At 46.6% G+C, this 15,298-nt stretch overlaps 1 protein-coding gene across 1 annotated transcript; it reads left to right on the top strand.

Annotated features, from left to right (window-relative positions):
• The first annotated feature begins 2,212 nt into the window (after nt 1-2,212).
• TMEM221 (transmembrane protein 221) lies at nt 2,213-12,198 on the top strand. The gene is made up of 3 exons (XM_026683121.2): nt 2,213-2,562; nt 6,642-6,727; nt 9,261-12,198. The coding sequence occupies exons 1-3, from the start codon at nt 2,273-2,275 to the stop codon at nt 9,758-9,760; spliced, it is 876 nt and encodes a 291-aa protein (XP_026538906.1). The 5' UTR covers nt 2,213-2,272; the 3' UTR covers nt 9,761-12,198.
• The last annotated feature ends 3,100 nt before the right edge of the window (nt 12,199-15,298 follow it).

Raw genomic sequence — 15,298 nt, 5'->3', positions numbered from 1 at the left:
CATACCGATCATAAATGTGAAGTTTGGTTGTAAGTCACTTTCTTCAGTACTGTTGTAACCTTGAATAGCCACTAAACAAATGGTTGTAAGTCAAGGACTACTTGTAAACTTGTCTAAAGAAGGACACAACAAGACTGTCATAGAATGTCCAGTTACAGAGAATACACCTTGTACTCAATTCATAGCATAACCAACTAGACATGAATAAGATTGCGGTCTTCAGCTAGCACTTTGGTTCTGAAAGTACTGGGTTTCAGTAGTATCTATATTTATCCTTTTTTCTTTCTGCTTTTCTGCTCAAGGTTTGACAAAGAAAGCAAAAAAGGACAATGTATTTTTGTCTGCTTCGTTGCACAGAAATGAGGGGTGGGCACATTGGGAGAAAGGTGAAAATAACTCAGTTTAAGTGTGTGTGATAAAATAGGAAGGCACAAGAATGAAGGGTGTGACTTTGTGTACAAAGAAGCACTAGTCAAATGAAGTTCATTGGGTGGGTGGGTGGGTTGGGGCCATAAAGAGAGAATGAATAAGATTCAAAGTGCAGCCTCAAAAGGAAGAATGAGCTGGTCGAGACCGAGAAAATTGTGGTTAGATGAACTTGCCAAGTTCCTCAGAAGAGAGGTGAGAAGAACAACAGGAAACGCATGGAGAGAAAGATCGGCAGAGAGTAAATGGTGGTGGTGTAAACTCGATTTAGCTAGATTTATCATTTCCCTGTTTTGCTATTGCTGTGCTTTGCATAACTACGATTGCATTCCAAGAAAGAAACGAATAAAACACTACCCCAAAAAAGTGTGTGTGTGTGATTGGGTGTGCAGTATTATCAACAGGCCCTTTGAAGTAGTTTATGACAATTTTTTTTTCTCCTTAACAACTTTAAGATGGACATGCCTGGGGAATTCTGGGAGTTGAAGTCCACACATCAAGATGTTGTGGAACCACAATATATGATAATTATTATTATTTTTTTTGTCAGCCTCTGGTGTTTACTTCTGATTCCCAGCAAAAGAAATCCAGGGGTGGGATTCAAAAATCCCAGCAACCGGTTCACTTCCGGGTTGCTGGGTGAGCATGGCCATGATGGGCATGGCCTACCAGAACTTTCTGTTTCCGGCGGGCCTCCAGAAAACAGCCTCCCCCAGCCCGATTCACATAACAACCACATGACTAACCATATGACTAACTCAACAACTGCAGTGACTCACTTAACAACAGTGGCAAGAAAGGTTGTAAAATATGGCAAAACTCTCTTGTCTCACCGAGCCACAGAAATTGTGGGCTCGATTGGGGTTGTACGTTGAGGACTTACCAGGATATGAGCCATGGTGGTGGCACTAGTTAGAATGCAGTACTGCAGGGTATTTCTGCTGACTGCTAGATGTCTGCAACTTGGCAGTTCGAATCCCACCAGGCTACAGGTTGACTCAGCCTTCCATCCTCCCGAGGTAGATAAAATAAGGTCCCAGATTGTTGGGGGCAATAGGCTGACTCTGTAAACCGCTTAGAGAGGGCTATAAAAGCACTATAAAGTGGTATATAAATCTAAGTGCTATTGCTATTGCTATAAGCCCCAATTAGAAGCTTCCGTACATTGGTAGCATTAAAGGGCAGAAGTCCCCAAACTTGGCAACTTTAAGACTTGTGGACCTCAACTCCCAGAATTCTCCAGCTTGTGGACTTCAACTCCCAGAATTCTCCAGCATAGCTGGCTGGAGAATTCTGGGAGTTGAAGTCCACAAGTCTTAAAGTTGCTAAGTTTGGAGACCCCTGGGCTAGAAGAATAAACTTAATGAAAGCTGAGCGGAGCTTTCATTGGGAACCGCAGCTCCAAGGCCTTATTTGCATCGTCGTCGTCGCATCCCGGGGCTCGAAGCGCTCACCGACTCAAAGCAAGCCACGATCGGATTTGTTTCAGCGCGTTGCCGCCTTTGAGCGCTTCGACGCATTTAATAAACCGGATTTATAGCGGCGGAGCCGGAGGGTAGGGTTTTCCTGCCTAAAGCAGGGCGGGTTGGACTAGAAGGTCCCTTCCGACTCTCGTTCTTCTGTATTCTGATGAAGCCAACGATAGGAACCAGCCAAAGGCTCAATTTGGACCGGGGCGGCCGGCGGCGAGAAGGAGAACCCACCTCCCCACCCTCATCCCCCTTCTAGGCGCGCAGTCGCTCACTTGGGCCGCGCCCCCTTCCCTCTTCAAAAGCGCCGCCTCGACGCAACTTTTGACGGAAGTTTTAAGTTTCTTTCTTTCTCATCCCGGAGCCGTCCCGGCCTCATGCTCTCCCAATACGGACACCGCGCCTTGGGCGCGCTGATGCTCTTGGGCACCGCCTCGGGTTTGGTGGCCGTGCTGTCCTCGATGCTGCTCTTCCAGATCCAAGGATTGAAGCACGACAGCAACTACCAGCTGTCCGGGAGGGTCCTCAATCGCCTGAACCAGAGCTCGGCCGCCCTGGCCTCGCTCGGCTTGGTGCTCAGCCTGAGCTGCCTGCTCCTGAGCCTCCTGCACGGCTACTGCGGCGCCGAGCGATGCGCGGCCTCGGGGGGCGCGCTGGGCAGCGAGAGGTGCGTCTACGGGGGAGCGGGAGGTGGGGGGGAGAGTGTGGGGAGCCTCGGACGGGTGTCCCGGCCTGCTCTCTTCTCCGACGGAGCCCCCGAAGCGATGGAAGGTCCCCTGTCAAAACGATGGGCGGGGGGTCGCGGAGGCTTTTCTCGAGAGTGGCACTTTCGGAACTGGGTTTGAACGGAGGGGCGGGGGAGGCACTTAGTTGGCGCTGAGGATGCAACCTGGGTTAACTTCCTGCGCTGAGATGTATTGCTTTGCTGAGAGAGGGGTAGACCTTTGGATAGGCTGTCAATCAAGATACTAACGACCTTTGAATTCTACTTATTTATTTTTTATTTATTTATTTTGATTTGTCTTACAAGATTACAGGTATAAGTATAGACATAGTTATGAGTACATGAACTGGGTACATATAAGAAAGATTAAAAAAAAGAAACAATAGGACAGGGACAGTAGGCACGATTGTTGCGCTTATGCACGCCCCCTACAGACCTCTTAGGAAAGAGGTGAGGTCAATAGTAGACAGTCTTAAGGTTAACGTTTTTGGGGTTTGGGGAAGAAACCATTTTTTACTTGAAACTTGATCAGATCTAACAAAGGATTGGGAGTCACCCAGAGTTGGTTATCAAATGGGTGACTACAGCAATAGCACTTAGACTTATATACCACTTCACAGTGCTTCACAGCCCTCTCTACGAGAGAACAATCTGGGTCCTCATTTTACCCACCTCGGAAAGATGGAAGGCTGAGTCATCAACCTTGAGCCTGGTGGGATTCGAACTGCCAAATTACAGGCAGCTGGCTGTCAGCAGAAGTAGTTTGCAGTACTGCACTCTAACCACTGCGCCACCGAGGCTATATATAAATGTTTTAAATAAATACGTAACAAAGAGAAAGAACACAAGACAAGGGTGAAATCAAGATTTTGGAGGCATTAGTCCAATGGTGGAGAATATATCTAGTTTATGATTGGTCTGTGGGTTGACTTGGTCATTTTCTTGCACATGTTTCTTTAGCTGCCTAGAGATACCGATTTCTCCATCTTGACAGCTTTAAGATGTGTGGACTCCAATTCCCAGAATTCTGCAGTGAACAAGCTGGTTGGGGAATTCTGGGAATTGAAGTCCACGCATCTTAAAATGGCTGAAGTTGAGAAACACCACGATAGGGAATCGATCCAAAGGTGAACCAAATTAAGCAGAGATCTTATTCTGTCGCCTTTTGGGCTTGACATAATTTTTTCTTTTGCCTTTGATTCTGATTTTGAGCTAAGTCACACAATAGTTGGGCTCATATCATATACCGATCCAGGGTTAAAAAAAAAACCCAGAGCGTTTGTGTTTACATTAAATCCTGTACCTAAACAAAGGAACCTGAGTAGGGCTTACTATAATAGTCTGATTCACAAAACATGTTGAACTACAATCCAAGTTTGGCTAGTCTAACGTGTGCAAACCCACGAAGGTTCTGGGATGCTTGTAGCTCATATTTACATACTTCCAAGGTCGACAAAATTTATTAAAACTGAAACAGAATCCTAGGGAAATAATTTTTGTACAAGCTTCCCATTCTAGAGTTTTGCTTCACATCAGTCTTGAGGCATTGATCATGTTATTGTGCAAAGTGCAATACACACCAACCACATGCATGTGTCAGCCTTTATAAAGTGAAATTCCGTTTTAATGAGCTATTTTGGAATCCAGCCTACTGGCATTATGCTTTCATCTCAGCTCCTCCATTTTTCCTAAGTTGCTCTGGTGATTCTGAATTAGCACTTCAGATGTTCTTTCTGGATTCCACTTCATACCTCATCTCCCTTTCCTTCTCCCCCTGTTCTATAATCCACATTAAATTTGTTTCCTTTCCCCCTTCTTCCTTCTCGTTTTCCCTTTCCCCTTCCCTTCCTTTCCCTCCTTCCCATTTTCCATTTCCCCTTTCCTTCTTCCCTTCCTCCTTTTCCTTTCCTTTCCCTCTCCCTCCTTCTCATTTTCCCTTTCCCCTTTCCTTTCCCTCTTCCTTCCTTTCCCTCCTTCCCATTTTCCATTTCCCCTTTCCATTCCTTCCCTTCCTCCTTCCCATTTTCCATTTCCCTTCCCTTCCTCCTTTTCCCTTCCTTCCAATTTCCCTTTCCTTTCCCTTCCCTTCCCTTCTTCCATTTCCCCTTCCCTTCTCCTTCTTTCCTTCCTTTTTTTCTTTCCCTCCTCCCTTCCCATTTTCCCTTTTCCTCTTTCCTTTTTTTCTTTCCCTCCTCCCTCCTCTCTTCCCATTTTCCCTTTCCCTCTTTCCTTCCCTTTCTCCCTTTCCTGTTTCCTCCCTCTTTCTCTTTCCTTCCTTCCCATTTTTCCTTTCCTTTCCCTTCCCTCTTTCTATGCCTGCCAAGGAGGGCAACGGGATGGAAATCCTCCTGCAATTGACAAAACAAGACTCAATTATTTAGGACATAAAAATACAGGCAGTGATTCCATTTCCCCTCCCTCCATCCCCATCCCTTGGACTCCCTGTGAAGATGAAGTTTTAATTCTGGTAACCACAACTGCTCCTTTCCCACCAAAGGTCCACATTCCTGCTCCCCAGTAACTGCTTGAATTCCTGCATGTTGAAGAGAACGGCAACAAAACTCCAACAAAACAACAGCTCAGGCTAAAGAAAGAGTTTAGAAGAGCCTTTTCATTAAAAGAAATGGGTCAGACATTAATAAAAAGTGGATCTGTTTCTGGATTTGAGCTGAAACCCTCTGCCCTTCCCAAAACAAAGGAGTTATTTCACCCATGGATAGTGTTGACGGCTTGGTTCCTCAAATCTTTGGCAGATTCAACACATTGCATTTTGCGCTGTTCACATTTTGCCGACAGCAATCAAATCTGCAGTACAAGGAGTCCTTGTTTTAAGACCTCAATTGGGACTGGAACTTCTGTCGCTAAGCGAGGTGGTGGTTGTGTGAGTTGCACTCAATTTTACAACTTTTTCGCCATGGTCATTAACCAAATCATGGTTGCTAAGTGAATCACCCGGGTGTTAAGCAAATCTGACTCTTGACTTTGCTTGTTAAAAAGTCAGCTGGGAAGGTCATAAATATGGAACACATGACCCTTGGATGCTGCAACCATCGTAAATATAGGCCGGTTGCCAAGGGCAGACATTTTGATCACATGACCATGGCTTTCCTGCTGTTATGGGTGAAAAATGGTTGTAAGTCACTTTTTTCAGTGCTGTTAACTTTGAACGGTCCCTAATGAAAGTTGGTATGTTGAGGACTCTGTGTTTTAGAGCAACCAGTGGGCTGGGGACCACTGGTGGTCTGCGAAATTTTTTTTGCTGATCCACAGAGAAATGTCACCCCCAAAGCACCTCCCCAAAGCAATTAATCCAGGCTGCACGGGAACACAAGGCTGTGCCACCCACATGGTCCGCGGGAACACAAGGTAGTGACGGGAAGAGGGCAAGGGCAAGGAGGGAACTTGTCCCACTCGCCCCACACACCTTGCGCGGCCACCGGGCTGCTTCTTTCCGCTTCTTTCTTCTTTTGCTTTTGGCTGCACACAAGGAAAGCAGCAAAAGTCTTTCTTTCTCTCCCCCAAAATCCGCCAGAAATGAGTCTTTGGGACTCTGCACGGCATCCTGCTCCAAGAGGCTGCACCGGCAAAGACTCATTTCTGGCGGACTTTGGGGGAGAGAAAGAAAGATTTCTGCAGCTTCTGCTGCTTTCCTTGCATGAAGCCAAAAGTCTCCCTCCCTCCCTCCCTCCCTCCCTCCCTCTCTCTCTCTCTCTCTCTCTCCCCTGAAAACAGAGCTGGAGATGGTATCCTGCGATCCCACATAAAGAATGATCAATCGGTTGGAAAACGGGGTGCGGAATTTTCCTGCAGCCACCATCAGTCAAAATTCATATTAGTGGTCTGTGGGATTTAAAATTATGAGTTTGGTGGTCCCTGAGGTCCAAAAGGTTGGCGACCACTGTTTTAGAGCAAAATGTAACGTCACCAGCATTACAGCAGGTTTGCACGTGAGGTGTTTGGATCAGGGATCTGTCTACTTTGCAGACCAAAGTAATAAAAAATATATTGTTCTTATGTCACAGAGGTGACTGGTTCCTGCTGGAGAGTCGAAAAGTGAGGCATGTAGCTGTTGGTGTGTTTTGCTGTGCTGTTTTAGCCTACCTAGCAGGTGAGTATTTTCTCCCTTCCCTTTCTGGCTTCCCTGGTTTATCTTTTCTTAGAAGAAATGTTCAAAAAACGGTTCGAAAGTTATGTCTGGGTTAAGGAAATAAAATTTCCCATACATATGACTCCTGAAATATTGAGAACCACCCTTTAAAAACAAATTAGACACAAAGGAATAGTATGGAGAGAAGTTACAAAAGCATCCAATCTATTTTATTTTGTAATTATCTATGGCAAGGGTCGGCAACCTACAGCTCTAGAGGTGCATGGGACTCTTTCATCCCTCTGCTGCAGCTCCCTGTTACTGGTTGGCGCTATAATTTGGAGAGGAGCTTCCAGTTTGGGGGGTGGGGAATATAGCGTGTCAGGAGGAGACTCTATGGCAAGGGGTGGGTTTTCCGGTCGCCTCACAATTGATAGGACTTTTGGTTAGGACAGGTAGAGGAAAAAGGATGCTGCACTAGGAGGAGACTCTATGGTGGTGGAACTGGAGTTCCGGTCGGCTCCAGGATTGAACGGGAGGCTTCCGGTTAGAACCTTTGTGGCTCCCGGTGGTTTTTTTTTTTCCTGTGGGAAATGAGCCCAATGATTCTGAGTGTTTGAGATTGCCAAACCCAGATCTATGGTCTATGTTTTAATTTGGATCTTATTTTTTAAAGTGTTTTATTATAAACTGCACAGAGAGTTCTAGCAATTGGATGGTTTAATTTTAAATAAACGAATTGCAATAAATTGCATACATGTAATCCTCAACATACGACCACAATTCAGCCCAAAATTGATATTGCTAAGTGAAACATTTGTTAAATGAGTTTTGCCCCATTCTACAGCCTTTCTTGACACAGTTGTTAAGTGAATCACAACAGTTGTTAAATTAGTAACATGGTTGTTAAATGAATCTAGCTTCCCCATTGACTTTGCACGTCAGAAGGTCATGAAAGCTGATCACATAACCCCAGGACCCTGCAACTGTCATAAATATGAACCAGTTGCCAAGCATCCGAATTTTGATCATGTGGAGATGCTGCAATGGTCATAAGCGTGAAAAATGGTCATAAGTCACTTTTACCAGTGCCATTGTAACTTTGAATGGTCACGAAATGAACTGTTGTAAGCTGAGGACTATTGTATAGGCCAGCGGTGGCTAAACGTTTTGGGCTCCTGTGCCAAAAATTGCGCTTGCACGCTCACGTGCCAGCATCGAGAAGGCAATGCATGAGCCCCCCCACGCCCCTGTGCATGCGTGCGTGATCCTCCCCTCTGCCACCCCCTTACCTGCACTGCGCCTCCCGGCTGATTTTTGGCCTGTTTGAGTCCTTTTTCAGCCTCCCAGAGGCTCGAGGGAAGCCTCTGCAGCATTTGTAGGTCAAAAAATGGGCCCGTTTCATTACTTCTGGTATTTCTGGAAATACAGGAAGTGACGAAATGGGCCTGGTTTCCGGCCTACAAAGGCTGCAGAGGCTTCCCTCGAGCTTCTGGGAGGCCAAAAAAGGACTCAAACGGGCCAAAAATCAGCTGGGAGGTGCGCGCATACGCAGTGAGGTAAGTTTGCCTGGGGCTCACGTGCCTGCACAAATGGCTCTGCGTACCACCTGTGGCATGCGTGCCATAGGTTCGCCATCATGGGTATTGGCCAAGCCTTTTTCAGCATGCTAATGGAGGGTACAATTGCAAGTCAGTGTGTTGAGGGAACCTAGTTCTCAGCATCTTGCGTGAACACATGATACTTGTTTGATACCCAGAGGTGGTATTCAACCGGTTTGGACCAGTTCTGACAGACAGGTAGTAGAAATGTTGATCAGTTTGGAGAACTGGCAAATACTACCGTGTTTCTCATATAATAAGGCCGGGTCTTTTTTTTTTTTTTTGAGCCCCGAAAAAATGGCTAGGCCGTCTTTTCGGGGGTGACTTAATTCCCCCCCCTTGCATCTTCAGGCGGGCGGCGATGGCTTGGATGTTAACCTTGGCGTTGGTGAGGCACTTAGTATCGGGGTCAACGCAGACAGCACCATATCCGGGTGTGCAACAAAAGTACTTCCTCACGGCAAGCCCCCCCCCCCCACCATTCCCCCCCATTTCACATGTTTTAATATAGGCCTTAATTTGGGGGGAGGGGCTTAATTTCATTTCATGCCTATAAAACGTGCTGGGACTTCCTCTTGGGGGAGGCCGTATTGTTGGAGAAACAGGGTACCTCTGACTGGCTCCACCCACCCACCCCCACCATTTCCTGTCCTATGTTCCATTGATTTTTAGCTCAGCTAATTCGCACGGCAGAGCAAATTGCCACACCTCAGCTGAGCTAAAAAAACAGCTCACGTCATAGAGGGGGATCTTTGAGTTCTGCGTGCACAAAGCAACGTTTCAGTGCTGCGTGCGCGAGCGAAGCGATTTTTGAGTGAAGCGTGCATGCGCAAAGCACACAGAACCAGTAGCGTGCAATTTGGAATCCCACCACTGTTGATACCCAATTCCTTTGTAGGCTGTTTTAAGCTTTGGTGGTTGTTAACATTTTCACCTTCTCTGCCGCCCTCCAGCCCTCTCCGCCTACGTGACGATGGCATTTCAGAGAGAAACAGGAATTACCTGTACGTGTATCTTCTCTTCTGGGGTCGTCGTCTTGATCATTACGGTGATCCATGTGCTCATCCAGGCTTCTAAAGCCACGCAGCGGAGCGTGTCGCACAATCTTTACGAGAACGACTCGGCCCAGAGCGGCGAAACGCCAGCCGTCATTCCTCCTAGCGATGCTCCAAAAATGGCCTCTTCGCAGTCACGTCTGGAAATCCACCCGGAGGTTTCATACTTGTCCTACATGGAACAGAAGTCCCACCAGACCACTCCAGCGAGCGGCACCAATGTCACATCCGTGGACAGCACTGCAGCGACCCTGGAGAAAGAGGGGTGTAGTAGCATCTCCAGGATGCACCGGACACTTTCGGCAGAGTCTGGCCTTCTGCTGAGCCACGGAATGAGGCAGGAAAAAGTCCTGTCTCGCAAACCAGCGGGATCAGGCAAAGATTCAACCTTAGTGTGAAATCTCAGAAAGGATCCCAGGGATCTTCAATCTCCAGATGACCCTTGCTTGGAAGGAACACTTATATAGCTTGATTGCTTCACGTGCTTTCTCATTCACTCGTAAGTGGGGAACAATTGTATTGTCAACTCATAAAACATTCCTATGTGTCTCTCCACGCACCCCAGGTGTTGGGGAGCGCTTGGAGAGGCCGGGACCCAGGACCCCGGTAATATCGATTTATGATGAGAGTTGGCTTGCTATTTTCCATTCATCCCCCTCCCTGATTCTCAAGCAAACTTCAAAGGATTTATTAGAGGCTTCATACAGGGCAGTGCCAGTATGTCGCCTCTAATAAATCCTTTGAAGTTTTTTGAAGTTTGGCTTGAGAATCACGATTTAATTAGGGCAATTGCTGGAATCTTGACATGTATTTAGATTCCCTTTTAAAAGGAGATTAGGGTCAGCCTCACTGGGTAGAGCAGACCAGAAAATCAGCTCCAAGGCTTCCTGAGACTGTAATTAAGCACATGCTTAGTCCAAACAACTCTTGTTTTATTTCAACGCTGGGAATTAAGCTCATTCCCAGCCTGTAATGAGTCCCAAACAGTCCCTCGAGATAAGCACCCACCTTTATCTCCTTTGAATTGCTGCCAACAACTAAAGTGCTAAATTAACTGTAAAAAACTAACCAAAGTACAAAGTTCACAGAGCTTCAAGGTTTAATCCGAACAGAGCAAACGACTTTGCTTCCTGCAAAGGTTTCTCTACCTTTGCACCTCCTTTATACCTTAGGGGAGGGGCAATCATCTTCAAGCCTTACTCCCAAGTCACCCCTTTTCTCTTAGCTGCTCTTGCTTCTAGCAGCTTTGCGCACGCACACACTGGGAACAGGCTCCCCTTGTTCCTCTGCCTTGCTGCTGCCAGACTCTGGAGGCTCCAGAGGCAGCACCCCACTCCCAGATGGTCCTGGCCCCATCTTTGCATCGGATGCAGGGCCCTCATCCGAGTACTCCCCAGACTCCTGGACTGGTCCCCGTTCTTCCCCACTGTCCGATTCCTCTGCCGTCTGCACAGGCTGCCAGCGAACCACAACTCCACCAGAAGACCTAAACTACATATTATTGAGATAGGCTACAATAATAAAATCTTGCAAGCCCTGATTTTGCTGTGCAGGTAGTCCTCGACTTACAACAGTTCTGTGAGAAATAAGATTTCTGTAAAAGACAGAGCAATCATAATTAGCTTTTATATAACCTAAGAATCTTTAATGAAATACTAAGCAAGATATTTTGTAAGAATGTTCTCTGTATTACAATAACAAGACTATTGTACATTCTAGTCAGATAGCTTGCAGGTCAAGTAAGATAGTTGGCGGGTCAAGTTGTCCAGTTGTCACGTTAAAATTAATACTGTTGACAATAGTTGGATGTGCCAAGAGGATGGAGATTACTGGAAGTGAGTAGGTATTGGAATGGAATTGCTGGGAAAATTCAGATTCGGGATAATGTCAGTGTTCCAGAAAACCTCCACTCCAACAGATAACTCCGAGACAGACATCCACTCCAGGGTTCTTTTTATTAGAGTAGTAAACTGGCACCTCTGGGAAATCCAGAATCTGAAAGTTCTGGGTTTCCTTGCAATAAGTACAAAATTACAAATCCACCCCCTGCACCCATCATTGCTTCACATGCCCCATGGCAACTAAAAGACCAATGAAAGTGTCGGCTGGCTGTCAGGGCTCCAACAAATCCACCCCATTCAAATCATAAGTCTCTAGCCACAACTCTCAGAGTAAAAAAAAAAAGGATTTATCAGAAGTGGCCATGTTGGTGTTAGCTGGGTGCAGCCGACACCAAAAAAACATCATTCATTTCCCCCTTGACCCTGGTCTTCCCCCCCACCAGATGTATATTCTCCAATGGGACACATCCCTAGTCAAGAGCCATCAATCATGCTCTCCAGTAATATTCTTGCGTGCCAACAGCTTTGGGCTGCCAAGGCGATTATCTGAGGCATTTGAGGAATGCACTGCTTTCCCCCACTCCCCTTCTGCTGACAACCTTTGAATGGGGTGGATCTGTTGGAGCACTGATATCCCAATCACCATCCGTCCCAACTTGAGACCCAGGTGCAGAATAACATGACCTTGACTTAGAAAAAGAATGCTATTATGCCTAACCACATACACTCCAAGAAATTTCCCCCCTCCCATTTTCCCAGGCTCAAGAATGTGGCAGTGTGGAAGCCTCTGGTGCTAATATGGCTTCCAAAGCTGACAGGAAAATTATACAATCAGAAGTCAACCAATGATAAGAACAGACAGTAACGGGCTAGAGTCTTGAAACAGTATTTAACCATCATTTATTCCTATAGAAGATGTCTTCTGTGGCTCCACCTATGAGCACAGAGGTCCCTTTTGCAAAAGCTAAATAATAAAGCTCTTTATTATTGTTCAAGGGTCTCCTGGTAATTTCACACTTAAAGGTTTAATTTGTTATAATTATTACAAGTTCATTTAGTGACCATTCAAAGTTATAATGGCACTGGAAAAAATGACTGACGACCGCTTTTCACATTACAACCACTGCAGCATTCCCCTGATCAAAATTCAGATGCTTGGCAATTTACTCATGTTTATGACGGTTGCAGTGCCCAGGGGTCACCCGATGACTTCTGTGACCATCTGACAAGCAAAGTCAACGGGGAAGCCAAATGTCAACTCATAAAACATTTTGAATACACGTTTTATAGTTGACAACAGAAAGTGGGGGGGAGTTTCAAAGGCCAAGCGGTAGTGTGGAATCGAAAGTACATTCCATTCATATTTTCTTCAGAGACTGATTAGATGACTAAAGCTTCTGCCATGTAAAAATCTAATTGGAGAGCATGATTGATGACTCTTGGCTATGGACGTGTTTTGTTGGATGATACACCCAGAGGTGGGGGGGAAAGCAGAATCAAGGGTGACAGTGAATTACGTATCTCAGAGTTGGCTACGTCCAGGTTAATGCCGGACGTAGAATGTTACCTTCAAATAAATCTTTTTTAGTTTTGGGAGTGTGGCTCGAGGCTCATGATTTAATTGGAGTAACTGCCAGAATCCTGACACCAGAAACATTTAATAAACTGCAATGATTCACTTAACAACCTGTGGTAAGAAAGGCAGTAAAATGGGTCAAAACTCACGTAACAAGTGTCTCACTCAGCAACAGAAAATCTGAGCTCCATTTGTGGTGGGATGTCGAGGACTACCCTGTATTTCCCCTCCTTGGATCAGGGAGGTGTTTGCATGGACCGTTTCCGAATATTATCTTGATTCCTAGGACCTAAAGAACATTTTTTACTTCTTTGCCCTATCTAGGGTACCCCACTTACTCTCAGCAATTAGAAAAATTCACATATTACAGATAGTTTGAGTCTCTTAAGAGTGTCTACGTAGATCATCCACATTCGATGGCCCAAAGGAGATTTTTTTTTTTTAAACAAGGGAAGAATTAATGGGAAAACAGCTATTGCTTTTAAACCCTGATGCAGCAGGAATGAATCTAAAGGGCTGGTTAAGTGTAAGAAAGGATATTTGACTAACCAACCCCCGTACTCTAATGCATGCTGCAAACCAGCACCAAGAAAGACTGCTACTGAAGATGGAGGCCTCCTTTAATGATCCTGTTACCTCCAACACAACTCTGTTCGACTAAGATTAGCTGCCATCCATTATTAGATACTGTACCAGTGGTGGTATTCTACCGGTTCAGCCCGGTTCTACTGAGCCGGTAGCGCCGATGAGCAGCGGAGACTCTACTGGTTCTCTCTGCTGCTCTGCTGTTGGGTCCACCTGCTTGCCCGGGCTCCCATACTGACCGTTATTCCCTGTTTTTGAAGCGCAGCTGCTTTGCGCGGCACAACCGAATGCTGCTTGGCAGCTCCTGAAGCGACAGGGAGAGTGCAGGAGGTGAGCTGGAACACCTCTGCTCCCGCGCAAACGCTTCTGTGCCTGTGCAAAGTGCACATTTGGCACATGTGTGCAAAGTGTGCCCACCAAGCCCTGCCCACTGAAACGGTGGTAAAAATCTTTGAATCCCACCACTGTACTGTACTACACTTAAAGTGTTCATAGGGGCTACCAGAAAGAGGCCATTTGTCTGGATTCACACTAATAAGAGGAAGTATTAAATTTAGGTTTTACTGGCAAAGGGAGACTAGCAGGGGTGGGGTTCAAATTTTTTAACAACTGGTTCTGTGGGTGTGGCTTGGTTGGTGGGCATGGCCAACTCAACATCACTCACATCGAGGCACGCATCTCCTCGCCTGGCCTCTCGTGACTGAGGGGATGCTGCAACAGTCGTAAGTGTGAAAAACGGTCATAAGTCACTTTTTTCAGTCCCATTGTAACTTTGAATGGTCACTCCACACAAGCAAAGTACCAGCAAAGGAGGGGAAAATAACTCCAGAGACGTTCCTGAGACAGGAAGTCTAGTCCTGCCAAGAATGTAATAAGGGGTTAACAGAGAGGCAGTTTCTGTAAGCAACACCAGAATGTTTCCTTTCTGCCTTCCTTACAGGATTAGGCCAGTAATTTCTTCTAACAACCGGTTCTCCGAACTGCTTAGAATGTTAACAACCGATTCTAGCGAATAGGTGGGAACCTGTAGAATCCCACCCCTGGAGACTAGTATAGATCTATTTCAAGCTATTTAGTTCTCATCAGCTAGCCGTAACCTTGTAGGATTCGAACCCAGGCTGCTTGCATCTTAGATAGATGTATTGACCTCTAAGTGTCAAACTTGATTTCATTGAGGGCCACATCAGGGTTGTGTTTGACCTCAGGGGGGGGGGGGGTGAGCATGGCCAGGGTGGGCGTCACCAGCTCAAGGTTCCTTGTGTCGGGAGTCCTGAGCGCTCTGCCAGTGAAAACGGAGCTCGGGAGGGCCCCACGCGGCTCTCCTGAGCTCCATTTTCACTGGCAGAGGGTTGCTGGAGGTCATCGCAGCTGAAAATGGAGCTCGGGAAGGCAGCGCAGGGCTCTCCCAAGCTCCGTTTTCACTGGCAGAAGGTTGCTGAGGCACTGCAGGCCAGTCCTTTGCTGTTTCCAAAATAGCCCCTCGGGCCAGATCTAAGCATTCCAAGGGCTGGATTCAGCCCCCAGGCCTTGAGTTTGACAGCCCTGCTCTAAGCCATGGGTTCTCCTCCCTTTGTCACCTATATCAGGGCAGAGATTTTTTTCCTCCGGTCTACCAGGGCAGCCAGGCGAAAATGGAAGCTCTGTCCCATAATTGGGTAGACCAGGTTGCCCTAGTAGATCGGTCCCACCGGAGAAAAAACAGTAAAAGGAAGGTTAGTTGTATAGATCAGGAGTCCCCAATCGTACCGGGCTGCGGAATTGGTGGGTGAACACGCACGCATTAAGCTGCACTTGTGAATGCGGCAGACCCAAAACCATACCCTCTCCCCCACCCCCCTCTGCTGCCTCTGCCAGTGCGTCGAGCTGGAAAAGTTGGAGACCACCAGTATAGGTAGTCCTCAACTTATGACTGCAATTGAGCCCAGAATTACGGT

The sequence above is a fragment of the Notechis scutatus genome, chromosome 1 (assembly GCF_049901735.1).
Source record: "Notechis scutatus isolate UNSWTSFEM ecotype Mainland chromosome 1, rNotScu1.2, whole genome shotgun sequence".
NCBI classification, from domain to species: Eukaryota; Metazoa; Chordata; class Lepidosauria; order Squamata; family Elapidae; genus Notechis; species Notechis scutatus.
The sequence above is the reverse complement of the archived record's forward strand: the minus strand, read 5'-3'. Positions and strand labels throughout refer to the sequence as shown.

Bases quoted from the DNA above. Each gene is read 5' to 3' on its own strand.
- TMEM221 (XM_026683121.2), top strand. From the start codon at position 2,273: ATGCTCTCCCAATACGGACACCGCGCCTTGGGCGCGCTGATGCTCTTG. The intron at 2,563-6,641 runs GTGCGTCTACGG...CTTATGTCACAG, and splicing joins GGCGCGCTGGGCAGCGAGAG to AGGTGACTGGTTCCTGCTGG. The intron at 6,728-9,260 runs GTGAGTATTTTC...GCCGCCCTCCAG, and splicing joins TGTTTTAGCCTACCTAGCAG to CCCTCTCCGCCTACGTGACG.